The sequence below is a fragment of the Chanodichthys erythropterus genome, chromosome 20, assembly GCF_024489055.1.
Source record: "Chanodichthys erythropterus isolate Z2021 chromosome 20, ASM2448905v1, whole genome shotgun sequence".
In the NCBI taxonomy this organism is placed as follows: Eukaryota; Metazoa; Chordata; class Actinopteri; order Cypriniformes; family Xenocyprididae; genus Chanodichthys; species Chanodichthys erythropterus.
In genome coordinates, this window is record NC_090240.1 from 29,719,501 (window position 1) to 29,743,291 (window position 23,791).

General features: G+C 37.0%; 1 protein-coding gene across 1 annotated transcript in view; it reads left to right on the plus strand.

Moving 5' to 3' along the window:
* Positions 1–814: 814 nt before the first annotated feature.
* Positions 815–23,791, plus strand: part of LOC137008799 (inactive dipeptidyl peptidase 10) — a 50,906-nt gene continuing 27,929 nt past the window's right edge. The window contains exons 1-7 of the mRNA XM_067370515.1: positions 815–820; positions 3,073–3,187; positions 5,972–6,067; positions 6,625–6,719; positions 9,672–9,743; positions 21,576–21,628; positions 22,205–22,286. Of these exons, the coding sequence (XP_067226616.1) occupies positions 815–820; positions 3,073–3,187; positions 5,972–6,067; positions 6,625–6,719; positions 9,672–9,743; positions 21,576–21,628; positions 22,205–22,286 (519 nt within the window). The remainder of the gene's footprint in view (positions 821–3,072; positions 3,188–5,971; positions 6,068–6,624; positions 6,720–9,671; positions 9,744–21,575; positions 21,629–22,204; positions 22,287–23,791) is intronic.

Here is a 23,791-nt window from a genome sequence, read left to right on the forward strand (position 1 = left end):
CATGCTGGCAACCTCTGAAGCTTTTGAAGTTATCTTTTTGTTTCACAACAATGAGCAGCATCCAAGATCTCAGAGACTCTAATTAGATTTTCTAAAGCTGTGAATTTAGGCCACAGAAACATAACCGCTAATTTCCATGTGTATATGTTTGGAAATATTTACGTTTGCCTGCAATTTCATATTAAAATTGGTGGAAGCTATATCTGTGTCTCCATCAGATTTGCAAACATAACATTGCCAAATAGATCCATGATAGATCCATAAAGGTACTAAAAACATATTTAAATCTGTTCATGTGAGTACAGTGGTTCAATATTAATATTATAAAGCGACAAGAATATTTTTGGAGCACCAAAAAAAACTAAATAACGTCTTATTTAGTGATGGCCGATTTCAAAACAATGCTTCAAGAAGCATTAGAGCATAAATGAATCAGTGTGTTGAATCTGCTGTTCAAAGCACCAAAGTCACGTGATTTCAGCCGTTTGACACACGATCTGAATCATGATTCGACACACTGATTCATTTATGCTCCGATGCTTCATGAAGCAGTGTTTTGAAATCGGCCATCACTAAATAAGACGTTATTTTGTTTTTTTGGCGCTCCAAAAATATTCTCGTCGCTTTATAATATTAATATTGAACCACTGTACTCACATGAACTTATTTAAATATGTTTTTAGTACCTTTATGGATCTTGAGAGAGGAAGTGACATTACTCCCTATGGAGGCCTCACGGAGCTATTGGATTTCAACTAAAATATCTTAATTTGTGTTCTGATGATTAATGAAGGTCTTACGGGTGTGGAACGGCATGAGGGTGAGTAATAAATGACAGAATTTTCATTTTTGGATATATATGCAAACTGTTGAGGTTACATGACTGTTTTAAATGTTTATCATGATAATGCCTGTGCTTCACTTACTCAAAGTTAGGGTAGGCAATAGCAGAGAGGCTAGCAATAGCAAGCCTGCACAGCAGAGCCTGCAAAGTGTCACGAGTTAAATTACGTTGTGTCTCAAAGAAGATAACATTGCAATAATAATGAATGTAAACAACTTACAGAGCTCTTTCTTGTACCTCCTGACTGCTGCAGATTAATTTCTGTGTTGATAGTGTTGACAAAGAAACGCATATATCCGTGAACTGCTCTGGGTAGAACATCACAGTTTCCATCTCGTAATAACGGTTACGACATGGCAAGAACACAGCATAAGCTTGTTGTTTTGGTTCAGGAGGAAGTGTAAAAGGTGACTAATGTTTGTTTGTGGAGCTGGGTGACTGTCTGTCTACAACTCTGCATAGCCTTACGAAATGCGCTGATGGCGTGTGATGTGTGATGTGTGCGTGAGCGAGTGCAAGGAGACATGGAATTACATATGTTGACAGGCAGGTAGGACCGAAAGCAATGATTGGATGAACATTGGACTTCCACAGAAGACATATGTACATGTTTTAATATTTAAACCACTTCTATTATTGATTGCTATCAGGATGTGAAGAGAGTTTCAACCAGTATAACAAAAAGTGTATAAAACTAATTGCCTATCCTACCTTTACTTAAAAAAATAGGTAGGCGTCATACAACACAGAAGGAAACTATTTAATTCTGAACATACTTTTATACAATGATAAACATTTAGCCGTATAAAGCTTACTGTATCATATTTGATATGCCTCTCAATTATAAGCTTGATCAAAACTTGGCTGCAAAACCTATTGTACCCATCTTACTACATGCTGCTTTGTTATATGTACTTAAAGTTATGTATATATAAGACATACAAGTTTCACTTTTTGATGATATTGTGTGTGTGTGTGTGTGTGTGTGTGTGTACATATAATATATATATATATATATATATATATATATATATATATATATATATATATATATATATATATATATATGATATAATAGTAGTCTGCTTGCATTACAAGCTATATTCATATAGTATTATTAATATATTATTTAATACTATTAGTCATCATCTTGGAAAATAAAAATTTACAGTTTTAATACAATTTTATTCATTTTATTGTCAGGACTTAAAACAAAACAAAATAAAACAACAAAGACACCCAAAAAACATTCACATCAGCTTGCTGTGATGGTGTATACAGCACCATCCAGTCGGAAGCTGTTTAGGTGAGATATGGCAGGCAGCCAGCTCTTGTGTTGCTCTTTTTGTCCTGAAAACAGCTGAGGTTAAGGAGTCTGCCAGGATGCCAGCTGGTTAGTTTTATCCCCGCTCTCTACAAACACAGATCTCTCATTCACCTCTACCGCTGAGGGAAGGTGAGAAGTGTTGGCTAAGCTTCTCCCTCTGAAACCACAAACATAAGACACCGAGATAATGAAGACTAAGTTTTATGGACAGTCAATGAGTAAACACTTACTCCATGGTCGCCACCTCTCTGCCACCAGTAGTGATTTTCCACTAGCCTTGGAGTGGCTGTTTATTGTTCCTGATCATGACTGATGGTCTCGTAACCGTCCCAACCTGCCCATCAGATACACCGCTAAAGCTTTTTACTTTAGCCTTGGCTGTCACAGAGGCATTGTGGGAGCTGAAAACACATCTAATATACTGTTTCATAACAGAAATCTAGTTCGTCTCATCAGCCCTGCTTTGTTGCAGTAGATTCAGCTTCGAAACAGTCGAGAACGCATCTTTGCAAGCTTCCAAGCCCCAAAATGCTAACCTCACACCCCCACGCGCACTTTATAATACATAAGCCCATTAAAAAGGTGAAATGAGGCACCATTCTGAGGAAATTAAGACAACTGAAATATGAGACTCAATTAGCTTCTCATTTTTCACTCGAGGAATTCTTTTCTTGCCGGTTTTATGAAGGATTGTTCTAAATGACACAGATTTCTGTCAGAGTGAAGTCCTTTCGTTCTTCCCGGGAGGGTTGTTGCACTGATACACACGTCTCACATGAAATCCCTGCTCTGAGGCGGTGCAAATGAGGCAGCACTAATACATTCTCCCTCAGCGGTGGGGAGACTATGTGTATGAGGGGGAAAGTTAATGCAGTTTCTTTGATTTTTGTTTTTTGAGCAGGACCTTGGCAGCACGGGAGGACCTCCTCGGAATTGGAAGGGAATTGGTATTGCCATGGTGGTCATCCTGGGGGTCATGTCTCTGGTCACCCTCTCAATTTTTCTCCTCACCCCCGGTAAGATGGAGAATGAAGGAGTAAATGATTATAAATTGAATGAGGTGGGAAACCAAGGATAAAGGAAGAGAGATGTGAGATCAGCTACAATAAGGGAAGAAAGAGAGATGCGAAACATAACAGAAGATTATAGAGGGTTTATGTGAGTGCCAGAAAGCTCATATATAAGACATCCATTCACAAACAAAAATACGAAAAGACAAGCGGAAACAAAGCAGGCAACACTTTTGCTGCATGCTCAGGTTAGCTTTAAAAATGAGCTTGTGTAACTAACAGAAGTATTTTTGTTTGGGTGCTATTAACATAAATTTCTGTAATAGAACCTTGCTTAATTTGTGTGCATTGGGAAGGCCTACACAATGTTTCTTTGTTTTCATCCACTGAGCAGGTGACTCTATAGGGAGAATAAATGTTGAAATTAAGTGTAATAGCCGCATTTGTTGTTGAGCAATATGTGAAATTGGAGAGTTATGTTTGATGATCTGTTTTGTTAGGATATAGAAGAGTTTGTTATATTGTGAGCTGCAGGGTCCCAATGGCTAAATCCAAAGCTGCGTTTCCACCGCAGGAACTTTCCCCTGGAACTAGGGACTTTGGGGTGGTACTCGGTGTGTTTCGACTGCTGGGACCAGGGTCTAAATAAAGGTCGGGGTAAAAATGTCCCCCTCAGAAAGTCCCTGCTCACGAGGTAGTACTTTTTCAAAGTTCAGGGGGTCGGACTTGGGTGCTGCATTTTGATTGGTTGACCTCACGCAGCATTTTATTTCAACCACCATTTTTAAAAGTCTGTTGAGGTGCGTGCAGTAAGAGTTGTTTGCTATTTGAATCAACAATGGAGTTTAAAAATGACTACCGATGAACTGACGAAGAGGTTCAGGCTTTATTAAAGGTTTAGTTCACCCAAAAATGAAAATTCTGTCATTTATTACTCACCCTCATGTCGTTCCACACCTGTAAGACCTTCGTTCATCTTTGGAACACAAATTGCCAGCAAGACAATTAACACTTTCAATGCCCAGAAAACTACTAAAGACAAATTTAAAACCGTTCATGTGACTACAGTGGTTCAACCTTAATGTTATGAAGTGACGAGAATACTTTTTGTTCGCCAAAAAAACAAAATAACGACTTTATTAAACAATATCTAGCGATGGGCGATTTCAAAACACTGCTTCATGAAGCTTTATGAATCTTTTGTTTCAAATCAGTGGTTCAGATCGTGTATCAAACTGCCATAGTCATGTGATTAAACGAGGCTTTGTTATATCATAATTGTTTTGAAATTTCAATGGTACACCACTGGGGGGCGTGACTTTGGCAGTTTGATACGTGCTCCGAACCACTGATTTGAAACAAAAGATTCGTAAAGCTTCATGAAGCAGTGTTTTGAAATCGCGCATCACTAGATATTGTTGAATAAAGTTGTTATTTAGTTTTTTTTGGTGCACAAAAAGTATTCTCGTCACTTCATAACATTAAGGTTGAACCACTGTAGTCACATGAACTGTTTTAAATATGTCTTTAGTAACTTTCTGGGCACTGAACGTGTTAATTGTTTTGCTGGCAATGGAGGCCACACTGAGCCATCGCATTTCAGCAAAAATATCTTAATTTGTGTTCCGAAGATGAATGAAGGTCTTACGGGTGTAGAACGACATGAGGGTGAGTAATTAATGACAGAATTTTCATTTTTGGGTGAACTAACACTTTAAGCTTATATGTGGAGGACGAAATCCAGCAGGAACTGGAAAGTCACATGCAGTCGTCACCGGACTCTTCTTCATGGTACTTTAGACCGCAATGGAAATGTAGGCTGCATCTGAAAACTTAGGCAGCTGACTTGTTGCTTCTCTGCCCTATCAGGCAATGACTTTGCAGGCAGCGTTTGTGCACGAAGGCACCTCACGTAACTGATTTCAGACAGACTTCTAAGACAGCAAAATAGCTTGAGTTATGGTGATAACTAAGCGAATATTTAATTACTAAAATAGAAATTTCTTGCTAGAAATGACATAAAAGGTGGAAAACAATGGTCAAAAATGTAGATTTACACACAAACTGCAACTTTCAGATGCCATCTTTATTTTTAGCTCAACTGTCACAGAATGGAAAGCACAGGATTGTAGGATATCAAAGGCAGTGAATGATACATACATCTATGCTGCCTTCAAAAATCGATCAGATGAAGGCATCTCAAGAGACAGGAAGTGAAGCTAACTTTGGATTTGCACGTGCCTTGATGCCTACCTACCTTAGAATGCGTCCTCTGAAGAATATTTTTCAGTTTTCAGATGCAGCCGCAGACAGGTCTGGGACAAATTGTTCCAGGTAATTTCAGTGGAAACGCAGCTCAAGTTTTACCTGATTTTGGCGCTTGCCGCATGTTCATTTTGGACCCGACTCACATAATAGAAGTTCTTCGAAATCTTTGCATAACAGAACATTAAACAATAATATGTTTTTCTGTTAGCAGAATTGTCTGGTAACTTAATTTTGAACTAAAACAATATGGTTTACATGCAATATTTTCCCATGTTTCTTTGTGTAAAAATTTTATTGAAGAAAAATAAGATATGAGTGCAGAAAAATAGATTTTGTTTCAATGTAATCTAATTTTTTATTTATTTGTAATATTTTTTTCTTTCTTTCATCCTACTGCATTTGCATCAGTAGAATCAAGATTAGATTTTTAGACAATGCTGTATATTCTTCTAACAGACAGTATTTTTCCTCAGGACAGGAGTTGTGGTTGTCCTTAACTGACTGCCTAATATTGTATTTCAGACGAGTCTCACCTCCTGCTGCTGTCTCGTCTCACTCTGGAGAACCTCGAGAGCGAGGATTTTAGAGTTCACGACCCATGTGCAACGTGGCTAAATGGTAAAAACGTCATTATATTTTACAAACAGTGTTTAAGTGAATGGTTTAGGTTCATTGATTTGAACCTTGTGATCATTTAGAGCTCCTGGAGCACAACAATTAATTTGTCTTGAAATGTAACAGGAGACAGGATGTGTTTTTCTGTTAATAGTTAAAATGTTTGATTTACTCAATAAAAGTGACATTCATCAGGCTACATTTCTATTCACATTCACTGTTTATTATACAGCATGCAAAATTATTAGTGCATCGAATGCTATAATGAAATACGTTTGAAATATAAAGAAATATTTTTTTTTACTTTAAATTTAAGTGAAATCTTGCTTTTAAATGTATTTTTTACTATTTCTGGCAACCATCGTTGCCATTTTTGATTTATTTAATCAAAAATACAGTAAAACAGTATTACTGTGAAATATAATTACAGTTAAAAATAACCATCTGCCACATGATCCTTCAGAAATCATTCTAATATGCTGATTTGCTGCTCAAGAAACATTTCTTATTATTGTCAATGTAGTTGAAAACAGTTGCTGCTTAATATTTTTGTTTTACAGAGAACGAGGTGTCACTTAGCACCCAGGAGGGTCACGTTTTAATCCACAATCTCAGCACAAATATAACCACCACGCTATTTGACAATAGCACCCTGGTGAGTGTATACTTACACATGCATGCATTCACATAAAAGACAGCAGCATAGTAAATAAAGGCCATGCAAAGACACGCACTCATACAGTCTTGTCCTCGTCCCAAACCACCGGCGTAGAGCAGCTCTCTGGAAAATTACAACCCCCTTGAGGCATGTGAGCAGGACAAGACGTACAACTCCATTAGCTCCATTCTCATGGAACCTGACAAATGGGTCACTCCATAGAGAGAGTATATGGACTGGTAGCTAAACATCTTTCAAGAAGAATCAGAATGCTAAGAAATGAGCAAAGAGAAAGAGCAAATAGTGCTTTGGCTTCAGAGGTTCTAATAGTTAATGCTTTGTCTTTTATTTCCCCTTTCTGCACTTCTACCCAGTTGATCCCGCAGCATGTGCCTTCAAAGAGACTGTTTCAGCAGGGCCACCCTTTGAACGCAGCAGCTGGGTTACACTGAGAATCATATATGGGTCATTGCCTAATACGCTCAGTGGAATGTTGTTGAGATGGCAGATACTTCTCCTCTAAAGCCTCTACCCACACTGTCAACACTATTACACTTGTCACAATGGCTTTATGCCCCGACAACATTTCTTACCCACGATGCACTTTCTACATTCATGGTTTGCAGATTATAGATGTTTTAAAGGGAAGAATTCCGGTTGAGCTCCATGGCATGTTGTTGTTTTCCACCAAAAAAGATGTCTCCATTTCCTTCCACTAGAAAAATTAAGTTGTTGCCGATTTACGTCTTTACGAGCCTGAGTCTGTGCAGTAGTGATCCTGAGGTGGAGCTGCGTTATCAAGGTCCCGATCTCGCAACCACAGCTGTCAATCATGACGTTACAACCTGATTTAACAGAGACCATCTTCGAAAAAAATTATTTGAAGTGTAATTGGATTTTTTTAGTTTGGCTTGCATCCCATTTGATTACATGGAGAGGGTGGGGTTTATGACCTATACTACAGCCAGCCACTAGGGGGCGATCAAAATGTTTTGGCTTCATTTTTCAGGACACACACTTGGGCTGCGTCCAAAAACGTAAAAATGCTGCTTTCGGTTGGCCCCGATAGCCTAGTGGATAGAGTGCCGACATATGGCAGAAATGCGTTCACAGCAACCCGAGTTCGATTCCTGTCTCGAGGTCCTTTGCCGATCCCGCCCCCCTCTCTCCACCCAGTGCTTTCCTGTCTGCTCTCTACTCTCCGCATAAAGGCACAAAAAGCCCATAAATATAACTTAAAAAAAAAAAATGCTGCCTTCGGAGGATGCATTCCTATAGGTAGGCATCAAGGCACGTCCTAAACCATTGTTAGCTTCACTTCCTGTCTCCTGTCCTGATTTTTGAAGGCAGCATAGATGTATCCATCGCTGCCTTTGATATCCCACAATCCTGTGCGATCCATTCTAGTTGAGCCAAAGAGCTTAGAACCCAAGAGGCGACACTTCGATACTTTTTTGCTAACAGCCACTAGATGGCGCTCCGGTAGCACAGCCGCCATTATGGGGTGAAAATACTAACTGGACCGTAGAATCCTTCACATCTTATGCACCCAAAATCTGTGAATTTCACTTCCAAATCAGAAGCGCAATAGAACAGTTTTTTAAATTAAGCCACCAGTAAATTGTATGGCTCCTACAGTAAATGTTGTATTGCCTTATATATGTTTTATTACCAGTTGTGGAATCCAACCATTCAACCATCTTGTAGTAAGACTACTTTAAGTATTTCCATTTTTATGCAACTTTACACATTTATTAATAGTAAATTAATAATGAATACATTTCAAATCATCATGTTTGCAGCAAACAATATATTTCAGACCTAGTGGAATAATAATATCTAGGTCTGAATTGAAATAGGTTATATTGTATGTTTTAATGGATCACGCTACAAACGTAACGATCTTATAATACATGATGCATTGCTGTGTCTGTTATCGCATAATTCCCACTTTTGGACACTTTTGCTTTAACGGACATTAGACAACACTGCAAAATCAAGCTGTTATATTCATATATTGTCCAACATTCCCAATTTTTCTGATGCATGTCCTTAATTTAATTTCATATGTTGGTATTAATTCAGTGTTTATAATGCTAATACTTGAACTTCAAAGTGTTTTAACCCAAACTGACTGGGTTTCTAGACAGCAAAGGTTTTGTTAAAAAAAAAAAAAAAAAAAAAAGTGGAAGATTTAAACACAAAGTGTGTAAAATAAACTGTAAAAAGGATTTGATGATCACTAGTCGTAGTATTTTATTCTGTGTTGTCATCATTCAGGTTGGATTTCAGCTTTAATGTATGTTTTTTTTTTTAACAAAGCAGCTGATATTGCCATAGAAACTAGTGGACTGCGACTCGCTTTCACCCCAAAATGGCGGAAACACAGGGCCGCTGCTGGGCGCCAGTGTTTCAATGGAACGTTCAATTGACTGTCGCTTCTTGTTACTGTATATTCTTTGGTTGAGCTAAAAAATCTAAAGATCTAAAGTTGTGGTCAGTGGTCAGTTTGTGTGTAAATGCATGTTTTTGACGTTTTCCACTTCTGATGTAATTTCTAGTAAGAATTTACCATTGTAGTAATTAGATATTTCATTTAAATATTTAACAAGTTTGCCTAAGTTTTAGTACGCAGCCATGGTTTCCACAGAAACATTCTAAAATAAACTAAAATCAAATCTTTTCAATGGAAATCTATGGAGTAAGGCATTGCACCAAGATAAAAAGTTGAATATGATATAATATAATGGTTCCATTTGTACATAATTGATATGATTTTGCTTATTTTTTACTAACTGAGGGATGAGGGAAATGATTAATTGTCCAATATAAATATAAATGATTGGAAACTGAGAACATGCTATAGATGTGTATTATACAGCTTAATATGTCTTTAACCCAAAATATTGTTTTAAGATCATAGATGTTATTTCTGGGTTCCTGTTTTAGGATCTGAAGTCCATGAAGTTCCAGGTTTCAGCTGATAAGAGGTTCATCCTGATGGCTTATAATATCCACCATGTGAGTAATATGAACAGAAAAACACCAAGAAGTGGTCTCATTTCCACATGACCTGTGTGTAAAAGAAAATTATTTTTATATTGCTTCGAGAGATTATCTTCTTTTAGTGCCATTACAACACACAATATTTTATACCACAGTGGAGGCCTCTCTTTGACTATTGCTTTTAATAAAAGTGCGGTACAAGGAAAATCTCTTAACGATGTTTGTGATGTTGCCTACAGTATGTAAATATGACAAATAATGTCCTTTAAATGTTACATATAATATCAGAAGCTGTATATGTTTAATTCGATTGCATGAACTGCTACAAAAGGAAAGCCAGAAATTATATTTTGATTACCCTTGAAGAAGATATCACAATAATGTTGTGTTTTCAAAAAGCCAGCTACGATCGACAGCAAACATGAAACGAATAGAATATTCAAACGCAGAGGAGCAGGGGTGTATAGGAACGAATAAGGGGGGATACAGACAAGCAGAGGAAGAGATGGAAACAGAGGAGAGGAGCTGTTTGGCACTGAATTGTAATGAGCATCACACTGGGGCAAGCCTTTGTGATTACAGCAGGTTTTAGTAACAGGCTGAAAATAAACAACTTGTAGGCTATTTGTCTGAGCAACCACAGCAATCTGTAGTTCTTATCCCCCTGCCGAACCTCCACTTCAGAAAATAATCATCTCTGCAGTAGTGTTCTCTCTCCTCAAAAGAGAACAACCAAGCAGGGTGTAGACATGAGCAATAGAGAAAAAAAACAGGGTAAAGAGGAAAAAACAGGCAATGAGTGAAAACCCTGACAGTACAATCCATACTCGCGCTCTACTGAATTGCACTTCTCTCACGTCTCTTGAATATTGCTTTTTGTTGCTCATTTAAATGTGTTCTGTATTGTGCATTTGTCTCAAAGCTTGGGATGTGTGGTGGATCTGGCATTTCACTAAAATAAGAAATTATTTCTGCATAATATATTCTGTATATTTTAAGATGTTAATTAGATTAATTAATTACTGTGAAAAATAAGGCGCTAAAATTATTAACGCATTTAATGCACTTGCCCCACCCCAGACCTACATGGGTCATCTTAACATTTCTTACAGTTGATTGATGATGAATATGCAGGGCAACAACTCACTGTGTGATGGAGCCTATAGAAATTCAAGATATGGGGCAAAAAAATGCCCCTTTTTGAGTTTTTGTCTCATATTTACATCTCATATGATATAGTTAAGCTATATCACACGAGTGCTGTTTTCTGTACAGAATAGCATGAATGCAAATGTGATACTGATTTTATACAACAGTTCAATAAATTAGAAGTTAATATTGTGTTATATTAGACACAATAGTATCTGTTTTGCTCAATATTGTCTCCGAGCAACACACAACGGCATTTGAATCCACGTTTTGATTCAATGGACCATTCATAAAGAGAACCATTTACTTCACTCCTGAATGAATCAGCCGTTTGAAGGTGCCCTAGAATTAAAAATTGAATTTATCTTGGCATAGTTAAATAACAAGAGTTCAATACATGGAAATGACATACACCAGTCTCAAACACCATTGTTTCCTCCTTCTTATATAAATCTCATTTGTTTAAAAGACCTCCGAAGAACAGGCGAATCTCAACATAACACCGACTGTTACGTAACAGTCGGGATCATTAATATGTATGACCCCAATATTTGCATATGCCAACTCATGTTTGAGGCATTACACAAGGGCAGGCAGTATTAACGTCTGGATCTGTGCACAGCTGAATCATCAGACTAGGTAAGTAAGCACAGACAACAGCGAAATATGGCAGATGAATATCATGGATATCAAAATATCATGATATTTTTAGTGATATTTGTAAACTGTCTTTCTAAATGTTTCGTTAGCATGTTGCTAATGTACTGTTAAATGTGGTTAAAGTTACCATAATTTCTTACTGTATTCACAGAGACAAGAGCCGTCGCTATTTTCATTTTTAAACACTTGCAGTCTGTATAATTCATAAACACAACTTCATTCTTAGCCTGGATGCCAGCCGAACTTAGCCCCGCCCACAACATTTTGAGGTCGGGGAGTTCGGTCTGGACTCGATCCGTAGAGGAGTAATTATGCCCGAACAGAAACTGTTCGGACAAATCACATTTGTCAGGGCGACGATTGACAGATTATCACCAGAAACGTAATCAGCCACATCATCAAAGAGCGCTTGGGTTGAATTAGTTTACAACAATGATGGCTGTTGTTGAAGAACTGAGACTGTAGATTCCGCCATCGCGTCCGTTATAGAAGATATATCGACAGCGCATTAATTGGCAAGTACTCCGTGTATACTTATTCTTTTTACAACACCGGCAAAGATTGTTTACGCTCATCTTCTACTAGTTCCAGCATGTGTGCAGTTGAGTTCTGTTGACAACTATGCGTCGCTCAACATGCATCACTTACTCTGTAGCTCTGATTGGTTGTAGGTCTATCCAATTGAGGTCTTTCCTGGATCGGTTGAAATACGCCCCCATAATCAAAGCCCAATGGAGCAGTATCAGACTCATATTCGAACTAGAATTGAGTATGACCACGTCAGGCTACTTCATTCTTTATAAATCTCTCCAACAGTGTGTAATGTTTGCTTTAGCCACGGAGCAAAACCTCAAGCTCATTCAGAATCAAATATAAACATCCAAATAAATACAATACTCACATAATACGACACATGCATGCAGTATGCATGATGAACATCTTGTAAAGATCCATTTTGAGGGTTATATTAGCTGTGTGAACTTTGTTTATGCACTGTTTAACCCCTTAACTGTCACCCCCACTTTTTTTTTTTAGACAAGAAAATGCACTATCCAAACTTAAATGGTTGTAATTCAAGAATACTTTGGAGTATAGACAAAAGGCTGGTCTTGTTTTAAAGATGAAATTTGGCAGATTATCGTAGATGTGAAAAAACTTATGTAAGTGAAACAGAAAAAAAGTTATAGAAGTTTATGTTTATGAAAATGTAAAATGTAAAAATATTATATTTTATATTTTACATAAAATATATATTTTACAAAACAAGTTTTACTCTAAAGCTGCAAGGAAATCAAAGCCAAAAATCTGAACAAGTTGTGTTCCAAATTTCAGGTTGATATCTCAAAAAATGAGCTTTCAGTAAGATTTTGTTTGGGCGCAGTACCACACTTTTTCACTAGATGACATCCAAGCTCCATTACTGACCATATAAAGGCGCCTCCATTTCCATATATGGTTTGAGTGATCTGAACCATATATTTCCATTATTTTCATACAATTTATGAAGTAGATATCCTATATAGAAGTAGTATGGGAATTTTGGCAGAATTTGATATGAATTCAGCCTCTAATAAACATAAAAATAACATGTATGTAGGCCTAGGTTATAGACCGGCGCCACAATCATAAATGTATTTTTTTTCCTATTAAAAACATTTTCAGACCTTTTTTTCTCAAAAAATTGAATGGATGTTATCTTTTGAACTCTTGGCATGAAAACAAACATGTTTCAACCAATCTTTAATGATTTTTCATGTTCATTGCAATTTCAAAATAAAGGTCTGAACATGCCTTATGAGTATGAAAATATGCTTGTTGCAAATTGATAAATTACTGCTCCTATGTAATTTATTTTGGAAATCAGTCACCAAATATGTAAACTAGAGATTCTAAGCTTTCAAATGATATATAGTGTTTCAAGATTCGTTTAGGTTTAGTATAGAATATTACTGTTTTAAATATGTAATGGCAAACGTCCCACCTGTGGGACGGTGACAGTTAAGGGGTTAAGGCAAGCGCGAGCTCCGGGGGCGGAGAGCGCAAGCATTTAAAGGGGCCGCAGCCTGAATCAGTGCATTTCTAATTATGCCCCAAAAAAAGGCAGTTAAAAAAATTAATAAAACTTTCAGGGGACACCTTAGACTTATATTACATCTTGTAAAAAAACGTTCGATGGCACCTTTAAATTAATCGAATGAATAACTGACTCAATAACTTAATAATTAAGACATTTACTGCCACCTACTGGCAGTTTTTAGGTAGTATAATTTAATTAAAAAATAATTTCCATAGAAATAAATAAAAAAAAAAAAACAATAAAGGTATAATTCACCCAAAAATGAAAATTCAGTCATCCTTTACTCAGCCGTCATGGTCCAAAAGAGTATGTGTAAAAAAATGTTTTTGCTGAGGCTACTTTTTGTAATGTCTATTTGATGCTTTACACAATAATGAGTTTAAAGTATCTTTTCGGAGTAATTTCTCAGCCAAATTCAAATCGAAATTAGATTAATTAATCGATATATCATGTAATTATATATATATATATATATATATATATATATATATATATATATATATATATATATATATATATATATATATATATATACGTATAATAAGTATAATATATATAATATATAATACATATATTAAAATCGTACCTTATATTTTTCAATATAATTATTTAGAATGTATATAATCGATAAACCCAGTGTTTCCAGTGTACAGCGCTTCTTTGTACGTTCAGTACGTTTACAAAAATAAAACTAGAATTATCATGAGAAAATTGTCACAATGCAAAAAATCTTTTTACATTTCGTTCTTTTTACATTTCGTTCATATTGGACACATTCTTATCTCACAGGAAAAATGAAGCCAATCTGTGTGGTCATATCTGCAGGGAAACATGGGATTTCTCTTTTAGTTCTCCACCTCCTCTAGTCACAATTGCAATGTCTCTTCCTTGATCTCTCATGCCCCCTACCCCACTATCTCTAGAGATTATGTGCTGACTGAGGCAGTTTACAGCTCAAGCAGCTGAACTGAGAACAGCTCCTCAGAAGTCACAGAGGGAGGGGTACAGTGACTGAAGAAGACGAGAATAAAGACGATGTGATCTGCAGTCACCCTTAGATCACGCTGTCCAATCGAAATCAATCATAGAGACGGAATAAATGGGATGTGCGAATGTGTGCCGAGAGATTGGAAACTGGGAGATGGGGAAAGAGAGCGAGAGAGGAAAATATAAAAGGGGACACCAGAATAGTGAGGTGAAATTGCAAGGGAAGGAAGAAAATGGAAAAAGGGAAAAAGCAAAAGGGAACGAGTGTTACAAAGAAAAAGAGGGTGCAAGCAAAATGTATAATGAGAGAGTGAAATGGAAACTACGAAAGACAGCATGAGGGATAGCCTGAGCCAATTCAGAAGACACTGAGTTAAAGAGAATGCTGAGGGCGGTGAAGGGATGTCAAATTTAAAGGGGTAATTCATCCAAAAACAAGATATCTGCCATTTACTCACCCTCATTTCATTCCAAATCCAAACCTCTGATTTTTTTCTTCTGTAGAACACAAAAGAAGGCTTTTGAACTTTTCAAAGGACACAAAAGCAGTTCATATGTCTTATACGCTTTATTCAAAGTCACCTGAAGTCATACAATAATTTGTGTGTGCTGTGGAACAGACCAAAATCACCATCATTCACTAAACAAATTGATACCCGTCCTGAGCACTTTCATAAGAGTTCATTGGAGGAATAGCAATATCTGATTCATAAACAGTTTGTTCTTTTGAGTCAGTTCTTTTTCAATGATTTGTTTGATCTGATTCACAAAACTGGTCTGGACTGTGTTTCCCTGAAGCATTGTAAGCCCAAGTAGATCATAGAAACTATTCGCTCCAATAGTTTCTACGATCTGCTTGCAGCCATGCATGAATCAGACTTATTTGATTTTTAAGTTCCACTGCACTCAATGCACTCACTGATTCAGTGATCCAGTCACAGTGGTTAAAAGGATAGTTCACCCAAAAATGAAAATTCTGTCATCATTTACTCCACCTCAAGTTGTTCCAAACCGGCATTCTTTGTTCTGCTTCCAAATATCTTCCTTTGTGTTCAGCAGAACAAAGAAATTTATTCAGGTTTGGAACAACTTGAGAGGGAGTAAATGATGACTGAATTTTCATTTTTAGGTGAACTATCCCTTTAACAGCTCACTGGAGGGAAAAATTATCAGTAAATAACATCATAAATTTTGGTAATAAAGCTATCTTTGGACTTCAAAACACTTTGCACAAATTGTATATGACCGATTGGCTTCTTTTTAACGCCCAGTGATTATATTAAAAGTTGGATCCTACTTTATCTGCATATATACAGTATACTCACCTAAAGAAATGCATAAAAAATCTCGGCTGCACTTTTTTATATGTGACTGTGGACTATCCCTTTTAAGGCACAGCACTGAAGGAAGTCAGAGTTAGAGGAAATAAAGCTAATATGTCGACAGGGATTCATAAATGAAGAGATGCGTATTATGAGAACCAGGGCAACCTCAGATTTAAAGCCCGGAGGAAGATGTGTTGTGATGAACATGAATCGAAAGGTTTTACAGTCGGATCCAACAGTACAGAGAGAAAAGAACAGAACGAATGGAAAAAAGGCAGGCGGGAAGGCAAACTAGGACAGATCTTGCACTTTTGGCACCGAGAATTGTGTGGGCATCAGTGCCGCACTCAGTATTACTGAGCACATTTGTGCAATTACTGTGCCAATGTCACAACCATACAAATTCCCACATTAGCAATATTTCTTCCACTGTTTGCTATATGGATATTAATTTGTGACTCCTTGCAAAAAAGAGGATTTATGACTCTCAGCGGGAATCCACAATCTATTTTCCTATAATCAACACACACACAGTCTTGCACTCAGAGAAAATGTGCTCAAACTTGAAGCTAGGCACATTGAGATTGTAACTCTCATATGCACACAAAAATTTGTGTCTGTCGTTTTAATATTGAGAGTACTGTTCAAGTAGGTTTGGGGTTGGTAAAACATTTTAATGTTTTAGAAATAAGTCTCTTCTGCTCACCAAATTTGCATTTATTTGATCAAAAATGCATTAAAACAGCAATATTGGGAAATATTAACTTTTTTATGTTAAATTTAAGCTAATTTTTCAGCATCATTACTTGTCTTCAGTGTCACATGACCCTTCAGAAATCATTCTAATATGCTCATTTGCTGATCAAGAAACATTTCTTATTATTATCAATGTGGAAAACAGTTGTGCTGCTTAATATTTTTGTGGAAATAGTGATACCTTTTTATTTGGTGAATACAAGTTCAAAAGAACAGCATTTATTTGAAATATATGTTTATTTTGTAACATTTTAAATGTCTCAACTGTCATATCTGATACATTTAATGTGTCCTTGCTGAATAAACATCTTAATTTCGTTCAAAATGAATATCTTACTGACCTCAAACATTCATTCTTTAATGAAATAATTGTTTAATATCACTTCTAGACAGTGCCAGACAGTGCGACAGTTGGCTGTTCTGTTTTTAGTATGCAGTGCAGGGCATGACTTTCAATCCTATTAGGCTTTTGGGAAACAAGTGCAGTTCGAAGCTTGTCGCCACACTGCGTTCTGTACTGATGCTGCAGCAATCGATGCGTCTAATTTTACACTAATCATTACAGACTTAACTGATCAATATATCTTCATATAGCCAAATGCATTGCAATATACTGTCCTGCTGTATTGAGAAAATGCACAATTGTCCTTAGAGGCCCAAAGGACACTACTATTGATTTAGGTCATCTTTGACACGCTAATCCAGTGGAGTGGGTTTCAAGTTGATATGTGAACGTGTTACACAAGTGGATCCTTTTTTTTGCAGGGGTATTGACCCTAATGATATCACGATGATAGAGATGAGGCCTGTGCCTCTATCATTCTGTCATATGACCCAATACATGTGATGTACCGTTCTCATAAGAGTCGAACCAATTTGGAGGCCTGTATCCCTTCTGGCTACTTATTGTTTTCTGAAGAATTGCTTCTTTTGTTCATGATGCTCCTCAACTGAATCAACTGAATGAAGCTTGAAATTGAAATGAATTGAAATGATTCATTAACCGGAACCCATAGTTGTGCTGTCATGCAGTGAGAGAATGAAAGAGATTATGAGCTGTAAGAACTGAGCGTGTACACAAGCATGTGCCATATTCAGAATGGAATACTAGCATACTGCATACTACTCAGTATACACAAACTGTTTTTTTTTTTAACAAAGTGTATTATACTATTTATATTTCAATAGTTTGAGGTCAGTAAGATTTTTTTGTAAGAAATTAATACTTTTATCTACGCAATAATGTATGAGAGGCTGTGCTGTATTGTGAATACAGTCAACCCCTTTAGGCCCTACCTTTATTGTAAATAAAACATAGCTATTGACCAATCAGCATCAAGGACCAGAACTATCCATTTTATAATTCACAAGGACGATCAAATGTGACCAGTGTTGGGGGTAATGCATTACAAGTAATGCAAGTAAGTAATGAATTACTTTTAAATTTACAACAAAATACGTTACTTTTTTAAAAAGGTAACTTAAGTTGTGTGCACTATATAAACATGATGGTTACATAGTTCTAGACTTAATGTGAACATTTTCTCATCTCACTTGCACCAAAACAGATTCAGTATTCCTCAAAATGAGTAAAAACAGCAAAATGCAAACCAGAATATTATACAAACCTGCAATAAATATGTTGAATTTCACCAGTATACTTTATGTATTTATGTACAGTGGGTACGGAAAGTATTCAGACCCCCTTACATTTTTCACTCTTTGTTATATTGCAGCCATTTGCTAAAATCATTTAAGTTCATTTTTTTTCCTCATTAATGTACACACAGCACCCCATATTGGCAGAAAAACACAGAATTGTTGAAATTTTTACAGATTTATTAAAAAAGAAAAACTGAAATATCACATGGTCCTAAGTATTCAGACCCTTTGCTGTGACGCTCATATATTTAACTCAGATGCTGTCCATTTCTTCTGATTATCCTTGAGATGGTTCTACACCTTCATTTGAGTTCAGCAGTGTTTGATTATACTGATTGAACTTTATTAGGAAAGCCACACACCTGTCTGTATAAGACCTTACAGCTCACAGTGCATGTCAGAGCAAATGAGAATCATGAGGTCAAATGAACTGCCTGAAGAGTTCAGAGACAGAATTGTGGCAAGGCACAGATCTGGCCAAGGTTACAAAAAAATTTCTGCTGCACTTCTAAGAGCACAGTGGCCTCCATAATTCTTAAATGGAAGACGTTTTGGACGACCAGAACCCTTTCAAGAGCTGGCCATCCGGCCAAACTGAGCTATCGGGGGAGAAGAGCCTAGATGAGAGAGGTAAAGAAGAACCCAAAGATCAATGTGGCTGAGATCCAGAGATGCAGTCGGGAGATGGGAGAAAGTTGTAGAAAGTCAACCATCACTGCAGCCCTCCACCAGTCGGGGCTTTATGGCAGAGTGGCCCGATGGAAGCCTCTCCTCAGTTCAAGACACATGAAAGCCTGCATGGAGTTTGCTAAAAAAAAACAACTGAAGGACTCCAAGATGGTGAGAAATAAGATTCTCTGGTCTGATGAGACCAAGATAGAACTTTTTGGCCTTAATTCTAAGCGGTATGTGTGGAGAAAACCAGGCACTGCTCATCACCTGTCCAATACAGTCCCAACAGTGAAGCATGGTGGGGGCAGCATCATGCTGTGGGGGTGTTTTTCAGCTGCAGGGACAGGACGACTGGTTGCTATTGAGGGAAAGATGAATGCAGCCAAGTACAGGGATATCCTGGATGAAAACCTTCTCCAGAGTGCTCAGGACCTCAGACTGGGCCGAAGGTTTACCTTCCAACAAGACAATGACCCTGAGCACACAGCTAAAATAACGAAGGAGTGGCTTCACAACAACTCCGTGACTGTTCTTGAATGGCCCAGCCAGAGCCCTGACTTAAACCCAATTGAGCATCTCTGGAGAGACCTAAAAATGGCTGTCCACCAACATTTACCATCCAACCTGACAGAACTGGAGAGGATCTACAAGGAGGAATGGCAGAGGATCCCAAAATCCAGGTGTGAAAAACTTGTTGCATCTTTCCCAAAAAGACTCATGGCTGTATTAGATCAAAAGGGTGCTTCTACTAAATACTGAGCAAAGGGTCTGAATACTTAGGACCATGTGATATTTCAGTTTTTCTTTTTTAATAAATCTGCAAAAATTTCAACAATTCTGTGTTTTTTCTGTCAATATGGGGTGCTGTGTGTACATTAATGAGGAAAAAAATGAACTTAAATGATTTTAGCAAATGGCTGCAATATAACAAAGAGTGAAAAATGTAAGGGGGTCTGAATACTTTTTGTACTCACTGTATCTAGAATGGCAGCACAGCTGAAAGGTGTACAGATGTGAATTTGCATAATTTCCTTCAGCCTAAGGCCAAGTCATTTCACTTTTGGCGTGTAAAGGCTTTTACATTTGCCAAGCATAGAACTTTTTTTATTGTTGTTGTTATTTAAAAACAAATAAGCAAAAGTAACGTAACACATTACTTTCTATGAAAAGTAACTAAGGAACACAGTTAGTTACTTTTTAGGGGGTAAAGGCCCATTCACACCAAGAACGATAACTATATCGGCGTCCACACCAACGAGCGATAACGTTTGTTTAATTCGAAGCTCACACGCTAAAGTTTCAGAGTGTGTACAACATTTTTTTGCTGTTCTTATTGCATTTACACAGCTTTAACCAGCAGATGTCCTCAGCATGCTACGTTTTGAGTGAATAGTTAGTGTAGTCTTTTTTACTGCAACTTCAAAGGAAGCAAGACAATGTTGTCGAAACTAGTGCTGGATACCTGAGGTAACTTTATGTTACACTGTTTGCTAGCCTGGTATGATCTCATCGTTAATACTTCTCACCATTTATTCCGAGGGTATGACCGATTGTTTTCCATATATTCCATTTAAAGTATCCTTGAAAAGGGGGTTTGACTTGGCAAACAGTGGTGGATTTTTCTTTACCTCAGCAATTTAACATCTCCGCAATGTCGTCTGCCATTTTAAATGTGCAAGCTCTTAAATTAGAATGGATTCTGATTGACTGTCAGAATTTTATCATTCCACAGCTGGAAATGATATCGTTTCTGTATATCATTGTCGTTATAGTTGTGGTGTGGACTCTGCTATTCTTTTATATTTAGAATGATTTTTAGAACTAGATCTTTATCATTATCTTTAGTTATCGTTCTTGGTGTGAACGGGCCTTAACGCAATAATGCATTACTTTTAAAAATAACTTTCCCCAACACTGAATGTGACAGTGAAGACATTTATAATGTTACAAAAGATTTCTATTGCAAATAAACGGCATTCTTTTTGAACTTCCTATTTATCAAAGAATCTTGAAAAAATATATCACAGTTTCCACAAAAATACTGTTTTTAACATTGATAATAAAAAGAAAAGTTTCTAGAGCAGCAAATCAGCATATAAGAATAATTTCTGAAGGATCATGTGACACTGAAATCTGGAGTAATGATGCTGAAAATTCAGCTTTGCCATCACAGGAATAAATGCCTTTTTACATGTTTATTCAACAGTTTTTTTTAATATTTTACAATATTACTGTTTTTACTGTTTAAGAGATTTAAAATGCATTACAATCTTACCGCACCCAAAAAAATTTTTAATAACATTGTGACTAATATTAATAGTTGAGTTGCATTGCATATAGTATTCTTTATTTTTTAGTTCTTCCTCTGCACATTTTGGCATCAAAAGGCAGTATAATCCTAAAATGTCATGCATACCGAAAATTTGAATACAGTCACACAGTACACATATTAAACTCTGCAGAAATAGTAAGAGTAGTGTGGTAGTATGCTATTCCGTACATAGCCTATGTGTGTGTGTGTACAATTCAGGGATCCACCATGTCCTCTGCCCTTTCCAGGTATTCTCACAGTCCTTCACAGCATCCTTTGCAATCTACACAGTGGCCAGCGGGTAGGTAGAGACAGAGGTCCCTCACTGCATGGCCTATACTGGGCATGTGCGCAACCAAAAACCAGTCCACAGGTCCCTCTGCGTTTGTGCTTTTACACAAAGTTATCCATTAGGCATTGATTATATAAAAGTACAGAAAAGGTACTATTTGTTCTGAAGTTGACAGGTCTCTGCTGGATGAAATGTTTTTTCACTAACCTTCAATTTACTGAATGCCCTGATGGGGATTTGTTATGTTCTGTTTGTTGATAAAAAGCCTGAGATTATTGCTTGTGGTTGTGAAACAGAAGTGAAACTTAAAAGAATGTCTTGAAGCCCATTTGCTTGTTTTGGCAGAATTCACCGATCATTTAGCTTTAGCTGTGGTTTCATTGCATGACCAGACCCCTGCCTCTCTGTATACTTCACTTTCATTTCTTATTAACTCTGCATCTGCATCGTGCTGTTTTTACGAGCCCTTTCAAGCACTCTAAAAATGACTCAGAACCTGACGAATTTGAACTATGTAGTGCTTCAAATGTCTGTGATGTAATAGTTCAATCTCGGTGTGTGTGTGTTTTTGTCTGCATATCTTAGGGAGATTATGGACCTCACTCCATCAGAGGAGGATACGTCTGTACTTCAGTATGCAGCATGGGGACCTCAAGGGAACCAGTTGGTAAGGATCCTTGTTCTATTGTACAATAGCGAGCTTCCTTAAAGGGTTAGTTCACCCAAAAAATGAAAATGGACCACTTTGGAACACAAATTAAGATATTTTTGATGAAATCCAATGGCTCAGTGAGGCCTCCATTGCCAGCAAGATAATTAACACTTTCAGATGCCCAGAAATCTACTAAAGACAAATTTAAAACAGTTCATGTGACTACAGTGGTTCAACCTTAATATTATAAAGTGACGAGAATACTTTTTGTGTGCCAGAAAAACAAAATAACGACTTTTCAACAATATCTAGTTTCAAAACACTGCTTATCAAAACACTGATTATTTTACGATAAACATTTCAAATATGTCTAGGCTACTTTGTCATATGACTTCACTACATTTGTCACATGATCTCATAACATTAAGCCATGTTGTAATTACCGTAATTACGAGATTTCAACTTGTAATAAGTGTTCAAGTTCTCGTAGAGCTCGTAATTACAGCTTGTAAGATGGGAATCTTCTGAGAGCTCCTACTTGTACAATTTGACTGCTGTACCACCTGACTGCTGCAGATTAATTTAAGTGTTGATAGTGTTGCCATATAAATGCATAATTCCCAGTCCGAAGACGTGAACAGCCTCAAGAAAAAAGTCACTAGTTAGATATTAATTATCATATGATATTAATTAATGCTATTGCAATTAAAATTATATGCTTTATTTTTAATTGCTTTATATTTAGACATTTTTTAAGATTTAGACATATTATGGCACTTTTCCACTGCGTGGGAGTACTCGGCTCAGCTCGGTATGGCACGGCTCGGCTCGCTTTACTTTTGGTTTGGTTTTCCACCACAGCTAGTACTGCTTCAAAGTGGGTTGGATTATATAGACTAATCGTTATAGTTGCGCTGCTTCTACTGACGTGGATCCAACTCCTCATCTACCAACGAGTCTGCACCTCCTCTACTGACCACGGTACAGCCATTACTTTTTTCAAGTTGCGTGCATTTAAAGCAAGTCGTTTCACGGACAAATGATACTGCGGTGGCTGTTGCTGACTGTTTAAATCTAGCGGGTTTGGTGTCTTGTGTTTCTAATCCAATGACGCTGATAGTAACGATTCTCTCTGACCAATCAGTGATCTGCAGTGTTTACACGTCACATTTGGAGCTTTACGAATCGAATCAGTGGTTCAGATCTCCAATCAAACGGCTAAACTGCTGAAATCAAAAGACTTTGGCGCTCCGAATCACTGATTCGATTCATAAAGCTCCGAAGCAGTGTTTTGAAATCGGCCCATTATTGTATATACTTTATTGAAAAGTCGTTATTTTGTTTTTTTTTTTCTGCACAAAAAGTATTTTCGTCGCTTTATAATATTACGGTAGAACCACTGAACTCACATGAACTGTTTTAAATATGTTTTTAGTACCTTTATGGATCTTGAGATTTTCAATGGCATTGCTGTTTATAGAGGCCTCACTGAGCCATGGGATTTAATCTAAATATCTTAA